This window comes from Erinaceus europaeus, chromosome 4 (genome assembly GCF_950295315.1).
Source record: "Erinaceus europaeus chromosome 4, mEriEur2.1, whole genome shotgun sequence".
NCBI classification, from domain to species: domain Eukaryota; kingdom Metazoa; phylum Chordata; class Mammalia; order Eulipotyphla; family Erinaceidae; genus Erinaceus; species Erinaceus europaeus.
In genome coordinates, this window is record NC_080165.1 from 62,365,853 (window position 1) to 62,393,649 (window position 27,797).

General features: G+C 38.6%; 1 protein-coding gene across 1 annotated transcript in view; it reads left to right on the top strand.

The window, feature by feature from the left end:
* DNAH8 (dynein axonemal heavy chain 8) overlaps positions 1-27,797 on the top strand; it is a 429,487-nt gene that overhangs the window by 203,143 nt on the left and 198,547 nt on the right. The window contains exons 55-63 of the mRNA XM_060190815.1: positions 389-511; positions 1,482-1,695; positions 4,495-4,604; positions 8,691-8,854; positions 9,335-9,527; positions 11,976-12,098; positions 15,144-15,274; positions 23,287-23,440; positions 24,748-24,912. Coding sequence (XP_060046798.1) covers positions 389-511; positions 1,482-1,695; positions 4,495-4,604; positions 8,691-8,854; positions 9,335-9,527; positions 11,976-12,098; positions 15,144-15,274; positions 23,287-23,440; positions 24,748-24,912 — 1,377 coding nt within the window. The remainder of the gene's footprint in view (positions 1-388; positions 512-1,481; positions 1,696-4,494; positions 4,605-8,690; positions 8,855-9,334; positions 9,528-11,975; positions 12,099-15,143; positions 15,275-23,286; positions 23,441-24,747; positions 24,913-27,797) is intronic.

Below are 27,797 nucleotides of genomic sequence, written 5' to 3' on the forward strand. Positions count from 1 at the left end.
GTATCTTAATGTAAATGAATAATTAACATTCCAGTAACTTATTTTTAAATTCCACAGTATAGCTTTTAGTCATTATGCATATTGTCAACATTAAGTATTGGGCTGAGTGGTGATGCACTCAGTAGAGTGTACTATGTGCAAGGACTCAGCTTCAAGACTTCAGTTCCCACCTGAGGAGGGAAGCTTCATGAGTAGTAAATAAGTGCTTCAGGTATCTTTTCTTCTCTATCTCTCTCCTTCTCTGTCCTCTATTCTTTCTTCCTCTCTAACTCCCTTTATGAACAAGGAAAACAAAATGACTAAGTATATTATATCCTACCCAGAAAAACATGCTTATTGTTTTTGGAAATGTGAATTACAATCTAACACACCATTTCTTTTTCTCTAGAGAACAATTGAGAGCTATGTGGATAAGCGAGTGGGAAGCACCTATGGGCCACCAGGAGGCAGGAAAATGACTGTATTTATCGATGATATCAATATGCCTATAATTAATGAATGGGGAGATCAGGTATGACTTCAAATTATATCTGAACACTATTTTTTATTAGTGATGTAGAAAATTATAAAATAATGGGGGTTCAATTCCACACCATTCCCACCACCAGAGTTCTGTGTCCCCATTCTCTTCACTGGAAACTGCAATGGTTTTCTCAAGGTCACAGATATGGGTTGACTATTATTTCTATAACTATCTATCTGCCTATCTGTCTGTCTGTCTATCTGTCTGTCTATCTATCTATCTATCTATCTATCTATCTATCTTTCTTTCTATCTATCACCATTTTTTCTATGGTCCTGACTTCCATTTTCAGTCACAGCTACACCTGTTAATATTTCTGTATGTCTTTCCTTTTTTCCTCTTTTCTCTCTGGGTCCTGATGGAATTGGGTTTTAGAGTCCTCTGGTCATCTCCCCCTAAACATTTCTCTCTCTGGGAGTATGGACCAAAATTCTTTTGGGGGTGCAGTAGGTAGGTAGGATATGAACAGTATTTTTATTTATGTCAAAAAATGTCCACCAGTAAAACTTGAATTCTGAGCACCATTGTAATTGTGTCAAGAATATTTCATAACTCACTTATCTAAGTTACTTTGGAAAGCAGTTCAATCATTGCAGTGAGGTACACATTGGTCTTGCAACGGGTTCTTTTTTTCCTTCCAATTTCAGATTCACTTTACTAGGGGAATGTTGATTTCCAGGATTATTGTTGTCATGAGGATTTATTTCCACATTTCTCCAAGACAGGTGTCAGTAATATCTCACGGCTCACCTAAGCTCCATCCTGGTTAGCAGGGATGTTAACTTATGGTTCAGTGCTTGCAAGTGGCATCACCTGTGTTCTGTGACCTTTGACAAACTCATGAACACTTTGCTGATAAGTTGAATATTTTAGCCTTATTTGTATTATGTTATTGGGCCTGTTGAGAATGATCATATTGATGTGCTACTAAACTTACCACCACTGTTTAAAATTTCAGATAACTAATGAGATTGTACGACAAATGATGGAGATGGAAGGGATGTATAGCTTGGATAAGCCTGGAGACTTCACTACGATTGTTGATGTGCAACTTATTGCAGCCATGATCCACCCAGGAGGTGGCCGAAATGATATCCCACAACGTTTAAAAAGACAGTTTACTGTGTTTAATTGCACATTGCCTTCAAATTCTTCAATAGACAAAATTTTTGGTATGACAATTCTTAGTACTTGCTTTTTAATGTGTTGTTACTGTGTTACATAGTGGACACACACCATGCAAAACCTTATTTATGAGATTAAAAAGGTCGTTCTGTCTAAGGAAGGGAGTAAGCATGTGAAACAAAGAGCTAAAAACCAGGAAATACTAAGTACTGTGAAGATTTGTGTTTTCAGCATAGTATAAAACTCAAGAATGTTTAGAAATGATTTTTTTTTGAAGGCTGGCTTTAGAGGTAGGCAAGCTTTTGTACTTTGGTTTTCTCCTTCTTTCCCTACTTCTTCTTCTTCCTCTTCTTCTCCTCCTCTTCCTTTTTTTTGTGCTTTGGTTTTCTGGGATATTTGAGCAAATGAGTGACATCACAGTTTAACAAAACTATATGCCAGGGGCTAGGTGGTAGCACACTTGGTAGAGAACATGTATTAACAAACATGAGGCCTTTCAGGGGAGAATATTTATGAGCAGTAGTGAAGTGTTGTTGTTGTCTCTTCATCTCTCCCTACCATAAAAAATAAAAAAGAAGAAAAAGAAAAACTGGCCAGCTGGAGTGGTAGAATAGTCATGTAGACACTGAGCTCCAAAATAGTCCTGGTGGCAAAAACAACAAACAAGAAGCCAAAAAAAAAAATTGGTCTTACTATCAAACTTATGTACTTAAAGCCATACAAGCTAACACACCAACCCTTCTTGGGGATGATTATATCAGATTATCATCATGCTGGGGCTTTCCAAGGAACAGTTATGAATCAGTCCAGGCCAGAGTGTTGACCAACAGCAGGCCAGGACATGTGGATCCTGATATTCTAGTTCTGTCACCAACCAGCCTATGTGATCTCCAACAACTTCCTTGACCTGTATTTAAGATAAGGAAGTAGTATCTCAATATTTTTAAAAAATTTTATTTATAAAAGGGAAACACTGACAGAAACCGTAGGATAAGAGGGGTACAACTCCACAGTTCCCACCACGAGAACTCTGTATCCCATCCCCTCTCTTGATAGCTTTCCTGTTCTTTATCCATCTGGGAGTATGGACCCAGGATCATTATGGGGTACAGAAGGTGGAAGGTCTGGCTTCTGTAATTGCTTTCCCAACACTGAGCATGGGCGTTGGCAGGTCTATCCATACTCCCTGCATCTCTCTGTCTTTCCCTAGTGGGGCAGGGCTCTGAGGAAGCGTGGCTACAGGTGGGGTCGTCTGTTCAGGGAAGTCCAGTTGTCATCATGTTAGCATCTGGAACCTGAAGTGCTCTCCTGCACTTCAGGGTGAGTGCTGTTTTAGGACGTTTGTATTCAGATATCACTTTCACCCTGCTCCATAACTGTGGGACTTTGGGCAAGATACTAAATTCACTAAAATTAGATTAACAGCAACAGTGATCAACTGGTCAACCTCAGATTTGTTCTCTTAGAATATTAGAAGCATGTAATCAGCATGTTTATTTAGCCACAGCCCTAAAAATAACATGATTACTATCAGAAATATGAATTTTTAGTGTATAAAAATTTTAGAAGAAACTTCAAAAATATATTGCAAGTTTACAGTGTATACATAATTATACCTAAGATGACTTCCAATGTTTTATTGTGTAATGGCTTTTCTGACCTTCTTTCTGACTAGTGTATCTTTCTAGACTGAAATGTGGAAGTAGATATTCTATAAAATACCTGTGAAATATAGTGTTATAACTATTTTAATAAATGTGATTGATATAAAAATAATGTAAAGTGAGATATCTATCATGTCATTTATGGAGTAAATAGCCCTCTACCCAAATTTATAAACTGAAGTCCTAAACCCAAGTATCTTATAATATGACTACTTGGAAACACAACCTTTAAAATAATGACTAGGATAAAACAAAGCATTAGTAGCTCTTAATGCAATCTAACTGGTTTCATTATGAGAAGAGATCATTTGAATACATAAAGAAATACCAGAACCACATATACAAAGATAAGAAATAATACAAGGACTTCCTTAAGAAAGTGGTCATCTGGGAGTCGGGCTGTAGCGCAGCAGGTTAAGCGCAGGTGGCGCAAAGCACAAGGACCGGCATAAGGATCCCGGTTCGAACCCCAGCTCCCCACCTGCAGGGGAGTCGCTTCACAGGCGGTGAAGCAGGTCTGCAGGTGTCTATCTTTCTCTCCCCCTCTCTGTCTTCCCCTCCTCTCTCCATTTCTCTCTGTTCTATCCAACAACGACAACAACAATAATAACTACAACAATAAAACAAGGGCAGCAAAAGGGAATAAATTAAAAAAAAATAAATATTAAAAAAAATTAAAAAAAAAAGAAAGTGGTCATCTGTAAATGAAATAGAGGAGTCCTAGGAGAAAGTAAACCCACTGAAGTCTTGGGCTTCTATTCCTTAGGAATTTCTTTTGTTTATGTCTCCCAGTCAGTGGTACTTTGTTAAGATAGTCCTAGCAAGCTCATGTGTATTTCTAAAAGTCTCTGATTTTCTTTTCATTTGTTGTTATGTGAAAACTCAAATATTAAAGGTAGTAGTTAAGCTCGTGTGTTTGTGAAAAAAAAAAGAAAGAAAGTTAACACCAATACAACACTCAAACATACATCAGTGTTTATTACACCCATTATGGAATTTAAGTCTTAGTTGATTTCTTAAGAGACATTCTTGTCACTGAACTTAGGCTTGGTTTATTCAACCAAGATGAGAGTCATACCCCTAGAATAATGAGCCGGCTCTGGCTTGGTTTATTCAATGAAATCATTATATATCTTATAATCTTTAAGTAAATGTATGCCTTAAATCTTGTCTATTTTTTAGGAATTATTGGCTGTGGATACTTTGATCCTTGCAGAAAGTTCAAACCTCAAATATGTGAGATGATTACAAATTTAGTTTCAGTGGGCAGAGTATTGTGGCAGTGGACTAAGGTACAGAATTGTCTGTTGTTAATATATAAAAAAGTCAACTATTATTCAACTTTGTTCTCACCTCATGGGTCACACAGTTATCACAGCATCCTATGTAGCAATGTCCCTCCCTTATGAGGGGGTAAGGCAAATTAGTTGCTTAAATAGATATATGACACCTTTTTCTTTCAGAAAGCAAATATTTTGACTGAGTGATGCTTTCCATAATGTATGAGATATTACTATAAACTAGATCCAAGATAAAGTAGAATTTTGATGAAATGAGCACATAGTTTTTCCGCTAGTTATTCAAATTTGTCACTCTTTGTATGTTGACCTACCCACCTCTAACTGTGACAAAAACTCAAAATGTTTACTGAGTGAATACATGACTTTCCAGATATTCTTAGCTCACCAAGAGGTAAAATCTAACTGGTGTGTCTCTCTGTCATGGAGCATGGATTGTGTATGGATGAAAATACACTTAACAAAACAGGCAAGATTTTTTTAATACACATGTCAGTGCCATAAAAAAAATCTAAGAATACCAGATGGCTTAGGCAAACTCATGAACATGCAATTAAGTGTAGTTCTGAGATTGAAAACAAAGTTTTGATACATTTGCCAAAAAAAAAAATGGCAAAGAATATAAGGATTATTTGTCATAGCTGACTGTACATTCATTAGGCCAATCACACACATCTGGGCAGAAGCATCTGTCTGAGTGAAACCTGGAGCTTGCCAGCTTTCAGCTTCCTGGATGCTAAAATCCTGGGGGAATTTTAGCCACAGGATTATGAAAGGGGGAACTGGGCATTTCTTACGATATCTCTTCCATGTAGCTGCCTGCAAAGATCTGTTGCCTTCATGAAGCCTGTTTCTTGCCAACACAGCATCTTTGCACATGCTGTTCTGCTACTGAAAAAAACTTGGGAATGAATGGTGAGAACTGTGAAGTGACTCTCCTGCAGGTGGGGAGCCAGGGGCTAGAACCAGGATCCTTAAGCCGGCCCCTGTGCTTTGTGCCATGTGCGCTTAACCCGCTGTGCTACCACCCAACTCCCCTCAAATGGGCTTTATTAGGTATTTTTCTCTAGATGTTCATGGACATCTCAGACACTGTCTCCTGAGGCAGCTTCATTATCATCCCATGAAATTTATTAGGATTATTAGTCTCTGTTTTTGTTCATCAGTTTCTATTCACTGTTATGCTTCTTCACTAGAACAGAACCTTCCTGATAGGCAGGAGATTTAGCTGCCTTATTTATTATGGTATCTTCTTTTTTTTTAATATTTATTTAATTTATTTATTTCCTTTTGTTGCCCTTGTTGTTTTATTGTTGTAGTTATTATTATTGTTGTCGTTGTTGGATAGGACAGAGAGAAATGGAGAGAGGAGGGGAAGACAGAGAGGAGGAGAGAAAGATAGACACCTGCAGACCTGCTTCACCGCCTGTGAAGCGACTCCCCTGCAGGTGGGGAGCCGGGGTTCGAACGGGATCCTTATGCGGGTCCTTGTGCTTTGCACCACCTGCACTTAACCTGCTGCGCTACAGCCCGACTCCCTATGGTATCTTCTTAAGAGCAGTGGAAAGCACTAAAAGTAATCATTGGAGAATAACCCTTTTCTCCTTTCCCATCCCCCAAATGAGTGACCTTTCCCCCCCTGGTATTATTTCTTAATTTTTTTTGATCTTTACAAAGCACTCTTATAATCTACTCATACCTCGTACTGTTTCAATTTTATACAACTTTCCATAGTTTTAGTTAGAAGTAGGTGAGAACAGGAAGAAATTGACAAAAAAATCAAAGGGGGATTCTAGAAGAAAAAAATAAGCACGTTAATAGATGAGAAGTGAGAAGAAAATTCTCTTTAATGATGTTCCAGTTAACCATAGCTGTAGCTTCCTTTTATGGCAAAGAACAAAATTTATATTCACATAACCTTATCTCTGTTTCTTTGTGTGTGTGTGTGTGTATGTAATATTAGTGCCTATTTTCTACTTTGGTAAGTAGAATAAACACTTTACCTGGGATGGAACTGAGCAAAAGAAGGAAAAACTGAAGGTGATTGATAAAATTACTTTGTTTTAGCTTGATTGTGAATTAGCCCCCTAAAAACCACCCTACAAAGGAAATGGGAAATATATTTTTTCTTTCCTTCCTTCCCATTTCTTTCCTATATTTTAATAATTGCCATAAGGGTTATTGTTGGCACTGTGAACCCACCACTCCTGGTGACCATTATTTTCTTTTTTCTTTTTATTTCTATTTTATTGGATAGGATAGAGAGAAATTGAGAGAAGAGGGAGAGTAGTGAGAGTGAGAGAAAGATATTCACCTGCAGACCTGCTTCACCACTTGTGAAGCTTCCTTCCTGTCAGTGGGGAGCAAGGGCCTTGAGCATGTGAATATGTACTTAACCAGGTACTCCACCACCCACTTCCCAGGATATTTTTTCAATGGATAAAAATTTATTTGGGGAATAAATATTAAAGTCAGTGTTTTCTTTCCTGAGTTAGTCATGTGGAGAGCTTGCTTTATATCTTCAAAATTGTTTTCACTTTAAAAAATTCTAATGATAGCAACTGCAGTCTTTATGTTTGACAGTGTTGCTTCCCACACTTACTAGGTTCAAATTAATTCCTTAATGGATGTCTTTCTGTATAGGAATGTATTTTGGTTTTGTCTGTCTAAGTTCCTAACACTGTGGAGATAATAAGTAAATTAACATAACTGAACACAGTCTTTGTGTCCAAACTAATAAAATCCCTAAAAATCCCATTATCATATTTATAGCTGTATGTCAGACTTGGCTGTCAATTATCATAAATATACAGGTACTTGAAAAAGTGTTGGCTGAGTTTGGACCCCACAGTAAAATCCAGATTAGAATACCCAGGTACATTTGGAACTCTAGACACACTTAAGAACCTTAATCTAAGCAACATCATCATTGATATTAAAAGTGAATATTCCATTTTTAATACTTTATTTATTGTTTAATATTTATTAGATAGAAATTGAGAGAGGAGGGGGATATTAAGAACAAGAGTGAAGGAAAGAGACAGAGGAAGGGAGATACATACAGCACTACTTAATCACTCATGGAGCTTCCCTGTTACAAGTGGGGACCTGATGCTTGAACTTTGTCCTTGGACATGGTAACCTATGTGTTCAGCCAGGTCCACCACCTCCTGACTCCCCCAAGTGAATGTTCTTTAATTAAAACATTATTTTTTTTGTTAATCAAAAGTTATTTAATAATAGTTTATGAGATTATAAGATTATAGGGGTATAGTTCCACACTGCATCTACCACTAATGTTCTGTGCCCTGACCCCTCCAACTGTAACCTCCAACTGTAACTCTCAAACACTTACAGTTTAGCTACTATTTTTTTTTTGCAAGTTCATGTGTCATTGTCTTTCACCTCCTTACTTAGATCACTAAGTAATTAGGTAAGTAAATAATGTTGGAAGTTCTTTGTTTATAACTGCACAATGACCAGCTCAAATTCAATTTTTTTGTTATGACATATTTCCAAATACATACTAGTATGGTTAAGAATGATTAGTAATGCTTTTTAAATATAACTCATATAATTTTTGAGAAGTAGGGGATAGTGACTTACTCAAAGTCAATTTTAATAGTGGTAGGATAGATGTTAGAATCTGCATGTAGTGTGTCATTCTTGAATTTCTTCTTATTCATGGACTTATAGGTGGAACTTAAGAATAAAGAACAGTAAGGGAAAACAAGGTGAAACTTGACTGGGTGTAGTATATTGCACCAAGGCACAGGACTCTGAGGAAGGAAGGGGAGGGACACATGAAGAGACATTGGGGTCTTATTGTATCTCCCTAGACACCTGTCAAGGGGAGATGAGAAGTTGTATCTATGTATTAAAGATTGCTGTAAAACATTACTTCCCCAATTAAAAATATTGTACAGGTTTATTTATGATGTGTTTTATCAATCAATGCTGTGATATAAATATAGGCTTCATTTTGGTTTATTTACTCAGTCTATTTCATTTCAAATAGGGTTTGTGAAATAAAAACTCTTTGCTATTTGAAAAATGGCCTTTTTTTTTTTTAATTTCCAGTCGAAGATGCTGCCAACCCCTTCTAAATTTCATTACATTTTCAATCTTCGAGATCTTTCCAGAATTTGGCAAGGAATGTTAACCATAAAAGCTGATGAATGTGATTCACTGCCTATTCTTTTGTCACTTTTCAAACACGAGTGCAACCGAGTAATTGCAGACAGGTATATATACTGCAACATTTGAAGTTAAATGTACTGTCCAAGAATTTCATACTGCTAGGTTAATCCTGTATTATCTACTCAAATAAATGGAGTAAGGAGTGCTGTCTGAATTTATTTTGGGGTATGTATGGCACCACTAATATATGCCACCTGCCAGTCTCTTTAAAAATGTTCTGCCAATCTACTTGAGTATTATTTCAACAGGATTTTTTTAATCACTGCATTATCATAGAGAATATGTCATTTAGTGCTTTGGGGCCCTGGTGCATGATGGAGGAAAAGGACCTTTGTCAATATTCTTAAAGGAAATGCTTTTAACGTTGGTTGTATTGAGTAGTGTTCTATCCATCTCATGAGAAGGAAGAACTAGTGTTTCCCTCTGCCGATGTGAGGGCAGTGCAAGGTAGAGGAAAATGAAAGCTACTAGCAGAAGAGATGTCTTCATGCTGTACATTTTCAACTCTGTATTTTTCCTTTCAGATTTATCACTCCTGAAGATGAACAGTGGTTTAACATCTATCTTGCTCGTGCAGTTGAGGAAAATATCAGCCCTGAGGCTGCATCACTTATGCTTCCTGAGCCATACTTTGTAGATTTTCTTCGTGATATGCCTGAACCGACTGGTGATGAACCTGAGGACACTGCATTTGAAGTGCCCAAAATCTATGAATTGGTATTTACTATCACCCTAAAAATAACCCCCTCTCCCAAATGGGTATTTTTTAAAAAATACTTTCTTTCTAAAAATTGTATTTATTGATTTATTTTAATGATAGAGGTTCAGAAAGAAAGATGGGAAAGAGAGACAGAGACAGACACCATGCCACTGCTCAACTCTGGTTTATGTTGGTGCTTGGGATTGAACCTGGGATCTCAGAGGCCTCAGGCATAACTATTATGGTGTCTCTCTAGACCGCAACTTGGTCATTCAGCACCATATTTTCACTACAGAGATGCCATACATTCTACCTTAGTTATGTGTGGTGGTTTATGTCATCTTCAAGTAAAATATTTCTTTTAGTAAGTCTTAGTAGTAATCTCACTTAAATCAGGTATAAAATAAGTGTGATTGTTCTTTTTTTTTATTTTTTATTTAAGAAAGGATTAATTAACAAAACCATAGGGTAGGAGGGGTACAACTCCATACAATTCCCACCGAAGTGTGATTGTTCTAATCACCAGTTTTTAATATTGCTATGAATATTACAGGCAATTCAGCACAATAACAAAAGGAAAATAGGTGTAATTATCAAAAAAGAAAACTTAAAGTCTCTGCTTGTTTGTTAATAAAACCCAAGAACTTAAAGTGTCTCCAAGCCTAAGTGTTCAGCTAGAGGACCATGTATACTATTATATACTCAGTAAGTGTCCTCTATACTAGAAGTTGGCAAATTATAGTCAGTGAGTTAAATCCAGCTAATACCTAGATTTTCTTATTATATTAGTGAGCTTAAACAAAAGGCTTTTACATTCTAAATATGTAGAAAAATTCAAAGAAGAATAAAATGCATGGTGATGGGAATGGTGTAGAAATATACCCTTGGTATCTTATAATTTTGTAAATAACTAATAAAAAAGAAAGAAAGAATAATTCTATTCACCATTTGTTTAAATATTATTTCTAGCTGCTTTTGCATTATGATGGCAGAATTGAAAGAACCCATATGCCTCACAAAGCCCAAGATATTATTATCTCTTTTCAGAAAATGTTTGCCAAGTGACAAGGTAGAAAATATAACACAAAAAAGTATTTAATTTAGCAGCAACATATATGTAAAAAACCTAGAAATGCCCACTTGATTAACAGACAGCACATCTTTCTCCCTAAGTTTATTATAGATGTAATGACATTTTAAACACAATTTCAAAGGGACTTTCTTTGTTTTTTGACAGGGTCACTTTCTTTGTTTTTTAACCAAGTCATTCAGAAATGCATCTAGACCAAAGAATTAAGGTGTAAAGGTGGACTTGGGAGGACAGTTTGCAAAACAAATGCATGAGCATTTACTTCAGAACAATTTGATTTAAACTTAGCAATGCAAACAATATAAAAAACATAAATATTATAAAACATGCATATATTAAAGAAATCCACCACCACATTAAAGTTGGTTTTTATTAAAAAGTAAAGGAAACTGAATTAGTGCTAGGTTTTAGAAGAAAAAAAAAAACAGGAAGAATTCTATTGTTGTTTTCGATGGGCTGGCTTCACGGGCAGGTAGCAGACGACCCGGGACTCACGGCTGGGTTGTACGCAGTATCTCTTTATTCATGCAGGACACAGTGCAATCTATATCAAGCTAAGCTAAAACTAATGTACTGTAAAACTCACAATGCTGTCTTTATATGTACTTGCTAAGTAGGGTGGAAACAGGATGTGACATAGAGAGGTTGGAGAGAAAGGTGACTGGTGAAAATCAGAGTGTGACAAGGAGAGGGGGCGGAGCAAAAAAATATCATGAACCAGTGGGGATTGAACCAATGCCCTGCAGTGGTTATGTAAATAGAATACAGTGGTTATGTAAATAGAATGAAGTGGTTATGTAAATAGAATAGTGTTAAGCAGGGGGGATTAAACCAATGAAACAGAAGGGGTTTTTAGAAGCATACCAACATTCTATGTTAGAAACCAACTGATAAAATTTAAAGTTTCAGACTTCTGAAAATGAAAATGCCTAAAGTAGACTAAAATGTGGTAAATATTTGGAATATCACTAGGGCTTCATTTTTTAAATTTTAATTAGAGTTACTATGGCCAGTGAAGTGGTTGAGCTGTTCTGTCTATGGCAATGCACATGCCAAAGCTGTATACTGCTCTGATTCTCACTCTCTCTGAATTCTAAGCCGGACCTTCCACCTTCTGCATCCCATAATGACCTTGGGTCCATACTCCCAGAAGGTTAAAGAATGGGAAAGCGATCAAGCGGGGGATGGGATATGGAGTTCTAGTGGTGGGAACTGTGTGGAGTTGCACCCCTCTTATCCTATGGTTTTGTCAATGTTTCCTTTTTATAAAAATAATATATTAAAAAAATTAGAGTTACTTCTGGGTGTCTTCAGAATTGCTAGTTTCATAAATATTTGAATCATAAATACATTTTTTTTCTCTCTCTTCCCGTAGGTGCCATCCTTTGATTTTCTGTCTGAAAAACTCCAGTTTTACCAAAGACAGTTCAATGAAATCATTAGAGGAACAACTCTTGACCTGGTGTTTTTTAAAGATGCAATGACTCATCTTATTAAGGTTCTAACTATAAACTATTTACTGATATAAAGAGACCGTCTAAAAACTTAGTCAATTTCACAGATAAACTTTTTGAGAGAGAAAAACATATAGTATCAAGTTATATAAAACAGAATGATCATATCAGTTCATTTTTTTTAGAAAAAAAAAACCAAAAAAACCTGGGACTTAGCAGGCATGACTTACCAGGTATGCAACCTGGGTATAAACCAAATAGTGGCATTGTGCAAGTATGGAGACCTGGGGCTGGGAAAAAGGAAGCACAGACTTGAGCGCACATAGTATGAAGCCCAAGGACCCTGCTCATACTCCGCACATGCAGGGGTAGTCTGCTTCACAAGCAGTAAAACAAGTCTGCAGGTGTCTATCTTTCTCTTTCCCCTCTCTATCTTCCCCTCTCCTCAGTTTCTCTCTGTCCTATCCAAACAAATAAAAAAAAAAAAAAGAAAAATGGCCACAGGAGCAGTAGATTCGTAGTGCTGCCACTAAGCCCCAGTGATAACCCTGGAGGCAAAAGAAAGAAAAAGAAAAGAAAAAAAAGAAAGAAAGAAAAGGAACCTCTTATTTTTATTTAATTTTTTCTCTTTACTGGGGGATTAATATTTTACATTTGACAATAAATACAATAGTTTGTACATGCAACATGCATACCATTTCTCAGTTTTCCACATAGCAATACAGCCCCCACTAGATCCTCTGTCATCCTTTTCCAGGACCTGTATTCTCCCCCTCACCCACCCCAGAGCCTTTTACTTTGGTGCAATACACCAACTCCAGTTCAAAGAAATCTCTTATTTTATGCACAAGGACCCAGTTCAAGACCCCAGTGTTCATTTGCAAGGGAGAAGCTTCACAAGACGTGAGGCAAGGCTGCAGGTGTCTCTGCTTCTCTCTCTTTCTGTTAGTATATTTATTTATTTACTATTGGATAGAGACAGAGAAATTGAGTGGATAAGGGGAGTAGGGAGGGAAAGACAGACACCTTCAGTCCTGCTTCATCACTTTCTCCCTGCAGGTGGGGACCAGGGGATTGAACTTAGCACAGTGCACACTCTAATGTGTATGGTTAACCAGGTGTGCCACCGCCTGACCCCTGTCTCTTCTCTATCTCCCACATCTCTCTCAATTTCTTTGTCTCTATCCAATAAATAAATAGCTTTTTAAAAGAAGCTCCTTATTTGAACCTATGCATGTTATAGCAAATACTTTTTAAAATGCAAAATATATGGCTTTGTGATCAGAGCTTTTGATACCCTGAATTCAAGAAGCTCTATATTCTTTAAAGGTAAGCTAGAAATGTCTGGTGCAAAGAAATATTCCCTTCTTTCATTTTTTTCATTTAATGAGAATCCTGCTTCCCATGGAATAAACTTTTATGCTTAGAAAAACATCAATTCCATGATTGGTTGACAGATTATTAGCAAGCTGATGGGTTATATACAGGAGGTAAAGTTTGTCAGACATGTGTTAGGGACTGGGGAAAATAGAAACCAATTAGAGGCAGCACCAAGAAGGAGACTGGTTTAAACCAAGTCTGAATGATTGTGGAAAGTTGTTGAATTGTATAACTTGTAGGTGGAAAATGAGTTTTCCCAGGAAGTTAGAGTATACAGTAGGGAGGTTTGAAAAAAAAAAAAAAAGAAAGAAAGAAAAAAAGGAGGCAGTTCTCTATTTACCATTGAGTCTTCTGCAAAGTTGGTGGATTTCCAGGTTTTCTGGGGGGTTGTTTCACATTCATCTAGTTGACAGGTAATTATTGAGCACCCACTGTGACTATATTTTGGGGGCTGGGGCCACAAGGATGACTGACTAATGTAATGTAATGTAATGTAATGTAATGTAATGTAATGTAATGTAATGTAATGTAATGTGAAGACTCACAAGATAGCTTGCCAGGTTAGTGTGCCTGCTTTGTCATTCATACAACCCTGATCTGAGCCTGGGCCATGCTGCATTAGAGGAAACTTCCATGCTGCTGTGAGATCTTTCCTTCTCCCCCTCAGGCTCTCTGTCTCTCTCTGTATTTGAGAGACTCAACTGAATGCAATGAAGTCTGGAGATGATAATGTGTGTGTGTGTGTGTGTGTGTGTGTGTGTGTGTGTGTGTATGTTTAGAGGGAGATAATTAGTAAGTAAACATTAAGATGTCATTATTGATTTACCTAACATTTAATCACATAAAAATATTGAAAGATGCAGGGACAGCAACGTGGTGGTCCACCCTGTAGCGTGCACACATTACCATGTGTGAGGACCCGGGTTTATGCTCCCAGTTTCTACCTGTTATGTGTATGTAGCAATAGTGCTGCAGGAACAGGGGAACCATGAAGATAGTCACTGATCCCCAGCAATAAAATGGGATTTTTTTAAATGATGCATTAGTGATGATTGTGATTTAATAATTCATTTAGACTTCCTCCCAGCTAGTGACATTCATGTAAGATGACTTTTTAGCAATATTTTCAATTGTTCTACATAAGATTTGAATCCTAATGTCAGTTTTATCCTCGCTAAGGAACCCAACCATAGAAAAGCAATACAAATTAATAAGCTGTTTCTCTTTTTCTACAAATGCCTTCTCACCCCTACTATAAGCAGAATTTGGATACTCAAGGTCTTTTTCTTTGCCAGAGATATGACAGAAGTATTCATTTTAGAGCTTGTTATACACATATGCATAATTCAGTGTGTTAGACTGATGAATAATAAGTAAACAATTCTCAATTTCTTTCTGTAGATTGGAAAGAGGAGCTACGCCATATATTAAGTTTAAAAATAACAGCTCCCCTTTCCCTCCCCTCCCCTCCCCCCACACTGAATAATTTTGAAAAAGTAACTAAGGAAGCCAATGTTTTTTTTATGTAAATGTATATGGGTAAGAAAGAAGTAATCTGCATTGAAAGAATTTACTTGAACCTTTATAAAAAAATTTGTAGTATGTCATTAGAGGAAAAAGTTATGCTCAAACCTTGGTCCCACTTACCGCAAGAAAATGCAGACAGCTGAATCTTATTTTTGAACTAATGAAATTTTATTATAAAACAGATTTCACGAATCATTCGAACATCATGTGGAAATGCACTGCTGGTGGGTGTCGGTGGTTCAGGGAAGCAAAGTCTTTCAAGATTGGCCTCTTTTATAGCTGGCTATCAGATATTCCAGATAACATTAACCAGGTATGATAAAAATGCATATATGACTGTTTTCCTGTATGAATTTCTCCAGAGTTTTGAACAACTTTGTTCTTTAAGAATGTCTTGTATGTTTTACCCTTTGTAGTTTCATTTGCACATTTTTTTTGGTTGCTAATGGTTTTATTTGGTTACTGAGGTAGCATTTATGTACAATACTATACATGTTTGCACCTCTACAAATGTATGCTATCACTCCAACTGATTGAAGCTATAGATAATTTTTACAATACTCTCTCTGCTCTCTCTCTCTCCCTCCCTCTGTCTCTCTCACATACACACACTGCTCTACTGCTAAAAAGATGGAAATGTAATAATAAATGATTTACAGATGCAATCTGAAAACAAAACATAGAATGTCAAGAGACTGATTAAATTACATCTAACTAGCTGTTAACATTTAAATTTGTGAGATTTCACATAAATATATTTTCCCTTAAAATTAATTGGAAAATTGGCAACACTGGACCTCCATTCCCAGGTGGCTGAACTTGATCAGCAGGTGCCTCCTTAGATGAGACATGCAGCCCTCCATGTGAGCAGACTCATCAGCCCTGCTTTGCTCACTGGCATCACCTGCTTGACTTCGTCTAAGTCTGTGATCCTGGGGTAGGTGATGTTCCAGTCATAGTAGTAAAAAATGGCACCAAGTTAAATTAAGGCAGGTGTGTTAACTCTACTTTTCAATTTGCTGTATTTTTAATGCTCTGGCAACTGGGATTTTTCTGACTGAGGAGAAACTGCCCCTCTCAGGCTTAGCCAGTTTTTAAAAACAGTAAAACACTAGTCCAGGAGCAAGTTGTTTTCCCCCCCCTTCTCTAATATTGGTAGGCACATTAAGGGGATATTGAGTGCGGTTCCAGGGACACAATAAGGGAATGTTGCAAGAAAGTGAGTCATATGAATTTTTTGATTTCCCAGTGCATATAAAAGTTATGTTTACACTATCCTTTAGTTTGTTAAGGATGCAGTAGCATTAAAAAAAAAAAAAAAGAATGAGGGGGTCGGGCGGTGGCGCAGTGGGTTAAGCGCATGTGCAGAGCGCAAAGACCGGTGTAAAGATCCCGGTTTGAGCCCCCAGCTTCCCACCTGCAGGGGAGAAGCTTCGCAGGCGGTGAAGCAGGTCTGCAGGTGTCTTTCTCTCCCCCTCTCTGTCTTCCCCTCCTCTCTCCATTTCTCTCTGTACTATTCAACAACACTGACCTCAATAAAAACAACAATAATAACTACAACAAGGGCAACAAAAGGGGAAAAAGAAAAGGTAATCTCGGGAGTCGGGTGGGTTAAGTGCCTGTGGCGCAAAGCGCAAGGACGGGCGTAAGGATCCTGGTTCGAGCCCCCGGCTCCCCGCCTGCAGGGGAGTCGCTTCACAGGCGGTGAAGCAGGTCTGCAGGTGTCTGTCTTTCTCTCCCCCTCTGTCTTCCCCTCCTCTCTCCATTTCTCTCTATCCTATCCAACAACGAACAACATCAACAATGGCAATAATAATAATAACCACAACGAGGCTACAACAACAAGGGCAACAAAAGGGGTAAAAAAATGGCCTCCAGGAGCGGTGGATTCATGATGCAGGCACCGAGCCCAGCAATAACCCTGGAGGGAAAAAAAAGGGGGGGGAATGTATATGCCTTAATTAAAATCTTAATTGTTCAATCATCATTTGAATCTTCAAGGTTTTGCCTTTATGTTGATGGTTGTTGACAAATCAGGATGTTGGTTACTGATGTTTGGGAGTAAGTGGAAATTTACACACGCACGCACACACGCACGCACACTTGCATGGGCGGAAAAGCCAGAGCACACTCCTAGTATAAGCTCTGCTGGAACCTCAGCTATTCAAATCCAGTGTTTTCCCACTTTAAAAAAAATTTTATTTATTTTCTCTTTTGTTGCCCTTATTGTCTTTTTATTGTTGTTGTAGTAATTGTTGTTATTGATGTCGTTGTTGTTAGATAGGACAGAAATGGAGAGAGGAGGGTAAGACAGAGGGGGAGAGAAAGACACCTGTAGACACCTGCTTCATCGCCTGTGAAGCGACTCGCCTGCAGGTGGGAAGCTAGGGGCTTGAACTGGGATCCTTATGCAGGTCCTTGAGCTTTGCGCCACCTGCGCTTAACCACTGCGCTACCGCCCAACTCCCAGTATTCTCCCACTTGAGCCATTTTTCTAGTCATATCTATGGCACTTCATTAAAATAAGACAGCAGTCATCTGGATAACACCAGTGAACTCCATTAATGTGGAGTGGTACTTTGGCATCTCTCTATTCCCTCCTCTTCCTCTCCTTGCCTTTCTCTCTCCCATCACCAAAGACACAGAATTTTTACAAGTTAGTTCAGGAGGCAGCTTAGCAATATCACTAATATCACACATGTGCAAAGCCCCACATTCCCCAGATTCATTGTCCAGCACTACAGAGAAAAAGAGAGAGGGGGGAGGGAGCGAGGGAGGGAGGTAGAGAGAGAGAGAGAGAGAGAACACAATGAAGTGTGCTGCATCAGTTAACTTCCTTTCTCAAAATATTTTTTTCTTTTCTGTAGCTTGTGCTGCTTGCTGCTGCTTGATAGCATTTACTCACCGTGGAGCTTGCTTGCTTTTCTTCCCCTCCCCTCCCCTCCCCTCCCCTCCCCTCCCCTCTCCCTCCTCTCTCCCCCCTCCTCCCTTTCCTCCTCCTCCTCCTCTTCCTCCTCCACCTTCTTCTTCTCTCTCTCTCCTCTCTCTCTCTCTCCCTCTCTCCCCCCCCTCCATCAGGATTATCTCTGGGACACATTGCCAGAACCATGAACCTACTGCTCCTAGCAGCCATCTCCCCCTTCTTTCTATATCCTGTTTAATTTGATAGAACAAAGAGAAATTGAGAAGGAAAGAGGAGAAAGCTAGGCATTTGCAGAATTGTTTCAAACAAACAAATTGCTTCTTGAGCATAGTTATGTGTCCACTTGACTGACTGCCACATCCGACCCTGGAATTTCTTTGAAATTAGTCAGTTCTCTTACATCTTGCCACTACTTTGACTTAATATGATATTGTAATTACTTGTTGACATTTCAGCAATGTGCATATCATCTTTACCCAGAAGTAGATTCCATCCCAGGGTCCACTTTTATTGCTCTTTCATAAGAAGTGATGGCTTATATATCCACATTTTATCAGGGGATTGAGGCAATTCTGTCACCTTTCAGGCTCCAGTTCTAATTCTAGTTTTCTCGTTATTGCCACAACACCTGCTATTACTTCCTTCACTGGAGTCTTGATTGAACCTTTCACATTCATCTCAGAGACTTGGAGTCAACTTCTTTCTATTAGTGCTGTTATTATTATGGTTACATCACATGAATTGCAAATGTCCTTAGTGGCATTCAGAATGATGAACCTTTTCCAAAGTTTTTACATTTACATGCCCAGATTCAACAGGAGAAACACTGTGTGAGCTATGTTTATAAGACATTTCTTAGAGAATACTTGAAAATTAAAATTACTTCTAGACCCCTGGGCTACAGAAGGGATGTTGTACTAGCAGACATAAATATAGCATGTCTCTCCTTGTACATCTCCACCAGAGTTCTTTCAACTAACAAGAATATCTTGAAAGTGATATTTTTTTCCCAAAGAGTAGACCTCAACGATGGAATGAAATAATAGGTAACTCATCCTGTAAACAGATGTCACTTCATGTAGGCTCTGTCATTCTTTTTATAAAGCACAATCAGCATAGTTTTAGTATGATTTTTAAGGGCCTTAGGATTTTCAGAATTGTAAGTGGGCATTTGCTTCAACTTCAAATCATCTATCATGAGGTGACTTATATAGTTTTGTTGATTTGGGGTTTCTTTTTACTTTATTTTTACTAGTGATATACAGACTTACAAAATAGCAGGGGGACAATTTCCACATTGTTCCCACCACCAGAGTTCTGTGTCACCATCCCCTCCATTGGAAACTGTAGTGGTTCTCTCAAGATCACAGATATGGGTTGACTATTATTTCTATAACTATCTATCTATCTATCTTCTCCCTACCATTTTCCTATGTCTATTTATTTATCTATCTATCTCCCCCCCACCATTTTTCCTGTGATCCTGCCTTCTCTTCTATCTTAAGTCATAAGTATACCTACTACTAGTTCCAAATGTCTTTTCATTTTCCTCTTCTCTCTCTGGGTCCTGAGGGAATTGGGTTTCAGAGCCTTCTAATCATCATCTCCTAACATTTCTCCCCCTCTGGGGATATGGACCAAAATTATTTTTTGGGGTGCAGAAGGTAGCAGGTCTGGCTTCTGTAATTGCTTTTGCTGTAATTGCTTCTCTGCTGGATATGGGTATTGGCAAGTTGATCCATACCCCCAGCCTGCTTTTATCTTTTCATAGTAGGGTAGAAATATGGAGAGGTGAGGATCCAGGATGGAATAATAGTAGCATCTACAATTTGTTGTCTGAAAGGCAATAAGTTATGAGGCAGGGCAAAATGTTTAATAAATAGGAACCAGAAAGTAGGAATAGAGCAGGTGAAAAGAGGGATTTTAGGGTGGTAAGAAGCTAGGAAATATGCTTTAGGTATGTTCCTTGGGCCCCATGATTTTAGTGATTTTTTTTTCCTGAACTTGATAGTTAACATGAAGGTGGGCTAAAAATATTGTTTGGAAAGATTTAGTCAGAGTTGAGAATAGAACTAGAGAGCTGGATTAGGACACAGAGTAGTTCCCAAACTTGAAGAAAATATATAAATACAGTAAACTGTTTACCACATAAATCTGACCCAGGGCCTATGTATATTCACATTTAGCACAGAAGCCTGTATAACATTGGTCTGTGTCAGTCTGAGCTCATTTTCACGGTCACAGCTGGACACAGATCTAGCTGTGAACATTCTAAGCTGCACTCATTTCAGGACCATTTTTCCTCGAGTTGCAGAATAGGCTGACCCATTCTCCTTTGGAAAGTGGGCCAGTCCCTACCATTGCTATTTTATAGTGAGAGCAAGGTCCTAGAGAGGCCATTGAAAGGGCTTATGGTGACATTCCTGATGGAAGTGACCACTGATGGTTTTGAAAAGGTTCTGCTAGAGATCTAGGCCTCTTGTATCTACAGGAGAATCCTGACTAGGGTGGCCTAGCAGTGATCAAAGAAGCCACCATTAAGTGAGCCTGTCTCCTGCCCTTTTCCACTTTTATAGTTTATTTTGGTTTTTCTTTAAGCTGCTGCCTTGGCTTTTTATTAAAGATGATTAGTCTCTCCATTATGTTGATTCTCTGTGATATCTAGGACTAGTAGTTTATGCAGAGGATGGCTGTAGGAGCCTGTGGTAGTGAAGATGTGGAGGTGGTGGGTGACAGGGCCTAACCAGACCTGAAGGGGGAGTTGGCTGGAGGGTCTGACCAGAGAGGGGTGGCAGTGTGCACTGGGTAGGACCCAGGAGATTATCTTCACCTTTGCTGTGAAAATCTGTCTGTCCTTTCTGCATGAGTTCTGCACTCTGCTCCTTTGTTATTAGTTTATTTAAGTTCCAAACTTATTTCTAAGCTGTTTTTTCCATGTATGTTATTGTTTTCTGTGGTGGTGCAAAGAAAAGAAAGCTAGCCCAAGGAAGTCCCCAAGTGTGTATGTGTGTTTTCAATAGCCATTGTCATCAGCTTTCTCATGAGAATTTGTGTACACTTCAGAAAATGCTTGCTTTATTTTTTACATATCACATCACCTCAGGAAGCACATACATTTAACAGGAAACAGTAAACAGAAAAACAGAGAACAATATATACTCTTTTCATAGCCTGTAGCCACATAATCATAACCTTTCCATTATTTATGTCACAGTGCATAATGTATTATTTTATGTAGGCTATCTCTGAATTTTGATACTTAGTGCAATGTGCAAATTGCCACTATCTATAATTTATCATTAATTATAATTTATCTTGACTTTCTTACTAATCCAGACTCATCCAAATTTCACACTAGTTTTTTTTTTTTTTTAATTTTTTATTTAAGAAAGGATTAGTGAACAAAAGCATAAGGTAGGAGGGGTACAACTCCACACAATTCCCAACACCCAATCCCCATAACCCACCCCCTCCCATGGTAGCTTTCCCATTCTCTATCCCTCTGGGAGCATGGACCCAGGGTCGTTGAGGGTTGCAGAAGGTAGAAGGTCTGGCTTCTGTAATTGCTTCCCCGCTGAACAAGGGCGTTGACTGGTCGGTCCATACCCCCAGTCTGCCTCTCTCTTTCCCTAGTAGGATGTGACTCTGGGGAAGCTGAGCTCCAGGACACATTGGTGGGGTCTTCAATCCAGGGAAGCCTAGCCAGCATCCTGGTGGCATCTGGAACCTGGTGATTGAAAAGAGAGTTAACATATGAAGCCAAACAATTTGTTGAGCAATCATGGATCCCAAGCTTGGAATAGTGGAGAGGAAGTGTTAGGGAGGTACTCACTGCACACTCTAGTTCACACTAGTTTTTAACATTATGATTTATTCACTTGACAAAAATCTATTGCTGGGGACTGTAAGATTACAGAGAATAAAATTTCACTTTTTTAAAAAAATTTTTTTATTTAAGAAAGGATTAATGAACAAAAACATAAAGTAGGAGGGGTACAACTCCCCACAATTCCCACCACCCAATCCCCATAACCCACCCCCTCCCATGATAGCTTTCCCATTCTCTAGCCCTCTGGGAGCATGGACCCAGGGTCATTGAGGGTTGCAGAAGGTAGAAGGTCTGGCTTCTGTAATTGCTTTCCCGCTGAACATGGGCATTGACTGGTCGGTCCATACTCCCAGTCTGCCTCTCTCTTTCCCTAGTAAGGTGTGTCTCTGGGGAAGCTGAGCTCCAGGACCCATTGGTGGGGTCTTCAATCCAGGGAAGCCTGGCCAGCATCCTGGTGGCATCTGGAACCTGGTGATTGAAAAGAGAGTTAACATATGAAGCCAAACAATTTGTTGAGCAATCATGGATCCCATGCTTGGAATAGTGGAGAGGAAGTGTTAGGGAGGTACTCACTGCAAACTCTAGTGTACTACTGCTTTCAGGTATGTATTTTGCAGTAGTTTATGGATACGTGTGCACATAAGCTCTCTCTCACAGAAACTGGTGTATATCTAGGTTATGGGACTTTGTTAGAAAGTGAACTACCTGAGATGAAATTAGAGTGTACTATAAAAGGAAAGGTCTCACCCGAGTAATGAAGCTGAAGGGTTGTCATTCCACACGTGAAGTCTCTGGATACAGTCTGAGGTGAAGCATGTTGAGGTGGCAATTGTTGCGTTGCTTAGGTTGTGATCGGCGGATGCAATATTATTTGGTTTGGATTGGGAGATGCATACGGGAAAGTGGGCCCTATCCAAGGGTTCCAGGACTGGGGGAAGTAGGGGCTCTATAGTGGAGATGTGAGGTTCCTGCTGTCTTAGGGTTCAAAAAGACAATCGATAGTTAATATTATCATCACATTATTTGTTAATTGGGTTACCTTTGAAAAGTCCCTTTGTAATGGTTTGCTGTACAGTATCCAGTATCTTGTATATAGCTGTGTTATTGGATAAAATTTCACTTTTCTAATCACAGTTACTCCTCATAAGCCACTTCTGGTAATTCCTCCTATTTCTTAGCTTTTCAGGTTACATAGAACATACTTGTTTTAAATAGCTCTTACTCTTCCTGGAAGGCACTATTACTTAATAATCAGATCCCATGTTCAGCGGGAAAGCAATTATAGAAGCCAGACCTCCCACCTTCTGCACCCCATAATGACCCTGGGTCCATACTCCCAGAGGGATAAAGAATAGGAAAACTACCAGGGGAGGGGATGGGATACAGAGTTCTGGTGGTGGAACTGTGTAGAGTTGTACCCCTCTTATCCTATGGTTTTGTCAATGTTTCCTCTTTATAAAAAAATTTTAAAAAACTATCAGGCATAGGTTATACTCAAATACCATGAACTATATTATTTTGAGATAAATTATAATTACATAATATCAAATTGACTCCCACATCTTTTTTTTAGGTCTTATAATGTGACTAATTTAACAGATGATTTAAAAAATTTGTATAGAGTTGCTGGTGCTGAAGGAAAAGGCATCACTTTCATCTTTACTGACAATGAAATAAAAGATGAAGCATTTTTAGAATACCTTAACAATCTACTATCATCTGGAGAGGTAGGTCTCAAAAGTAGGAAAAGGACCCTACTTTTTAAAAATGTAAATTATATTTGAATGTAAAAGACAGCATCTCTTCATGGGTGAGGCTGTTGGCTTCACATTTTCATTCCCAGGTCACTAGTGTATGAAATTTAGTAGACTTTTTGAAGTTCTTGGGAACCTAATGTTGCCACCTCCAGATATTTTTATCTGCTTCCATTTGGATATAAAGTCTCTTATTTTTCTTCTCAGTCTTCAATTTGATTCTATATTTTAGAAGAAGCAAAGTTATCTACAACTATATCTATGTCCATATTCATCTGTCTAATAGTGAATACTAGTATAGAATAGTTAAAAGATTTCCAGTAAACCATAAGTATATGTGTGTATTACCACTTTTCATAACAACTGCACCAGCACTTCCATTCTTGGTAGTTAATTAGAAAGACTTATGGGACTCAGCATATATTTGACCTCAGGGTTAAGATTTATTATAGTAGCATAGTAAAGGATCCACAGCTGGAACAGTGAAGAAAAAGACACATGTTGTAGTCTGGAGGAATTCATGTACACGTTTCCTGTATTCACACCAAAGGGACCATATAGAATATGCTTTCCGTCTAGGAATAACACATACACCTGGTTTCTGTCTAGGGACGCCTCTATGAAATTCAAAGTCCAACTGTTTTATTAAAGGCTAATCAAGTAGTCATTCCCTACCCAGTCATACTGTCAAAATTCCAGACTCCCAGAAAAGAAAGCAGGTGTTTACCATATATCATAGTGTTTGTATAAGTATTCTAGGCACAGTGACATGACCTTCTCCATTAGTAATGCAGGAGACATACCAAAGGCAAGTTCCAAATTCCAGCAAGAGCCACCTCTGCCAGACTATTCTTCTCCAGACCAGGCTTGAAGTGTTAACTCTTCTCTGTACAGTGATGTATTTTGGTGCTAAATGATACAAGGGCTAATTAAGTACCTGAGAGCCAAAGTTGAGACATACTGTGAATCAAAGAAAAGAGGGAATCACTGGGCATTTAAAAGAGGTGATTGGGATGTGAGAGATAGTTTGAAGATGACTATTTGAAAACAGGTAATGATTTATTATTAATTAAACTGCACAATGAAAAAGTTAGACCCTTAGTAAAATCTCTGGTTTCCCAGGGATTTGACTATGCAGGGGCAAAAAGAAAATATGTGAAAAAATGGCATGTTTTTGGAAATGGGGGGGAAATGAAGGGAAAAAGGACCAGATGTTGATCTTTAGTTGACCATGGGGGATTCTCTCAATATTAGAGATGTTTCTTGTCTGTTCCTCAAAGATCTCCAATTTGTTTGCACGAGATGAGATGGATGAAATCACCCAAGGTCTGATATCGGTGATGAAACGGGAACTTCCTCGCCATCCTCCTACATTTGATAATCTGTACGAGTACTTCATTTCAAGATCTAAGAAGAATTTGCATGTTGTTCTCTGCTTTTCTCCAGTGAGTTTTTGTTCTATTTATGTCTGTGTAGGATGAGTTACTTATTTACATGCACTTGGTTTAGAAACTAACATTTACTACATAGAATTAAACTTAGCAAACATTTTGCTACCACTAATTTTCCTTGGTTGGAATCTCTTGTGCTAATGTAAAATAAGCATATTGGGGTCAGGTGGTGGCACAGTTGGTCAAATGCACACGTTGTCATGTTCAGTGACCTGGGTTCTTTACCTGCAGAGGTGAGGCTTTGTGAGTGGTGAAGCAAGTCTGAAGATGACTCTTTCCCTTTCCTTATCTACCTCTCTCTGCTCTCTCAATTTATCTCTGTTATATCAAATAAAATAGACCAAAAAAAAAAAAAAGAAAGAAAGAAAAAAGGAAAAAATGGCTGCAAGAGCAGCGGATTCTGAATGCTGGCACTGAGCCCCAGCATAACCGTGGTGGCAAACAAACACACGAATAATAAAATAGTCATACTATTGGAAATTATTGCATGGTCTAAAGCTTTTGTGAGTTACCTAGATACATGGATTATCACTCATAAGACATTTGGGCATATAGTTTTGTTTAGCTCTACCTCTAATATAGAGATTTTTCAGAATGTCCTTGATATAAGTTTAAATATTTCTAATTCGCTATGTTTCTAGCTATAGTAGTCATTACCCAGGTATGTCTATTGAACTTTTTATCAATTAGAGTTATGTAAAAATAAAAATCCAACTCCTCAATCCCACTAATTCTATTTCTTTTTTTTTCTTTTTTCTTTTTAATTTTTTATTTAAGAAAGGATTAATGAACAAAAACATAAGGTAGGAGGGGTACAACTCCCCACAATTCCCACCACCCAATCCCCATAACCCACCCCCTCCCATGATAGCTTTCCAATTCTCTAGCCCTCTGGGAGCATGGACCCAGGGTCCTTGAGGGTTGCAGAAGGTCTGGCTTCTGTAATTGCTTTCCCGCTGAACATGGGCGTTGACTGGTCGGTCCATACTCCCAGTCTGCCTCTCTCTTTCCCTAGTAAGGTGTGTCTCTGGGGAAGCTGAGCTCCAGGACCCATTGGTGGGGTCTTCAATCCAGGGAAGCCTGGCCAGCATCCTGGTGGCATCTGGAACCTGGTGATTGAAAAGAGAGTTAACATACGAAGCCAAACAATTTGTTGAGCAATCATGGATCCCATGCTTGGAATAGTGGAGAGGAAGTGTTAGGGAGGTACTCACTGCAAACTCTAGTGTACTACTGCTTTCAGGTATGTATTTTGCAGTAGTTTATGGATATGTGTGCACATAAGCTCTCTCTCACAGAAACTGGTGTATATCTAGGTTATGGGACTTTGTTAGAAAGTAAACTACCTGAGATGAAATTAGAGTGTACTATAAAAGGAAAGATCTCACCCGAGTAATGAAGATGAAGGGTTGTCATTCCACACGTGAAGTCTCTGGACACAGTCTGAGGTGAAGCATGTTGAGGTGGCTATCGTTGTGTTGGTTAGGTTGTGATTGGCGGATGCAATATTATTTGGTTTGGATTGGGAGATGCATACGAGAAAGTGGGCCCTATCCAAGGGTTCCAGGACTGGGGGAAGTAGGGGCTCTATAGTGGAGATGTGAGGTTCCTGCTGTCTTAGGGTTCAAAAAGACAAACTGAATCCTTTTAATATATAGGCTGTGTATTTGATATGCGGACTCTCTCAAAAGCCTAGACCAAGTAGATTAGAAGCATCCAATAGCACAGCTATATACAAGATACCGGATACTGTACAGCAAACCATAACAAAAGGACTTTTCAAAGTTAACCCAATTAACAAATAATGTGATGATAACATTAACTATCGATTGTCTTTTTGAACCACTAATTCTATTTCAAGAGCTCAATGATTGCATGAGACTAGTGGCTACCATACTAGAAATATGTAGAATATTCTCATTGAGAGACAGGCTGGGAACATGGATTGACCTGCCAATGTCCATGTTCAGCAGGGAAGCAATTACAGAAACAAGACCATCCACCTTCTGCATCCCATAATGATCCTGGGTCCATACTCCCAGGTGGATAAAGAATAGGAAAGCTATCGAGGGAGGGGATGGGATACAGAGTTCTGGTGGTAGGAAATGTACCCCTCGTATCCTATGGTCTTGTCAGTGTTTCCATTTTATAAATAAATTAAAATAAAAAAAGAATGTTCTCATCACCATAAGATGCTCTATTGGGCTATTCTGCTCTAGTGGTCACACTGACTTATTTGAAAACCTGACTAATTGTGGCCTGTGAGGTGGCATAGTGGAAAATCTGACTAATTTTTGGATAGTTTAACATTCACATAGATTTTCTTTTTAAAATATTATTTGTTTATTATTGGGTAGAGACAGAGAAATTGAGAGGAGAGGAGAAGATAGAGAGGGAAAGAAACAGAGACACCTGCACCCTGGCTTCACCACTTGTGAAGCCTCCTGCCACAAGTGGGGACCAAGGGCTTGAATCTGGGTCCTTGTGCACTATAAAATGTTGTGCTTAACCAGGTGTGCCACTCCTGGCCCCCACATAGATTTTTATTTACAAATAAATCTTGTTTCACTGTCTTTTCTCCTGTGATTTTGTTTGTTCTATAAGAGAAACCTGAAGCCTCTCTCACATACATGTCCAGATATTTGGAGAAAGTTTTTCCAGACTCACTGGGCTATTTCATTTTGAATTCAACTTCTGCCAATTCTATCCTTCTCATTTGTTTTACTGTCCAGCTCTGTCACTGTCCTGGCAGAATTCTTGTTTCTTCTTGAAAGGTAACTCTTAAGGGGTTGGGGAAGTGGCTCAGCAGTTAGAGCATATGACTTCCTATGCCTCAGTCCCTGGTTTGATCCTTGAAAACTCCATGGATGGCACAAGTA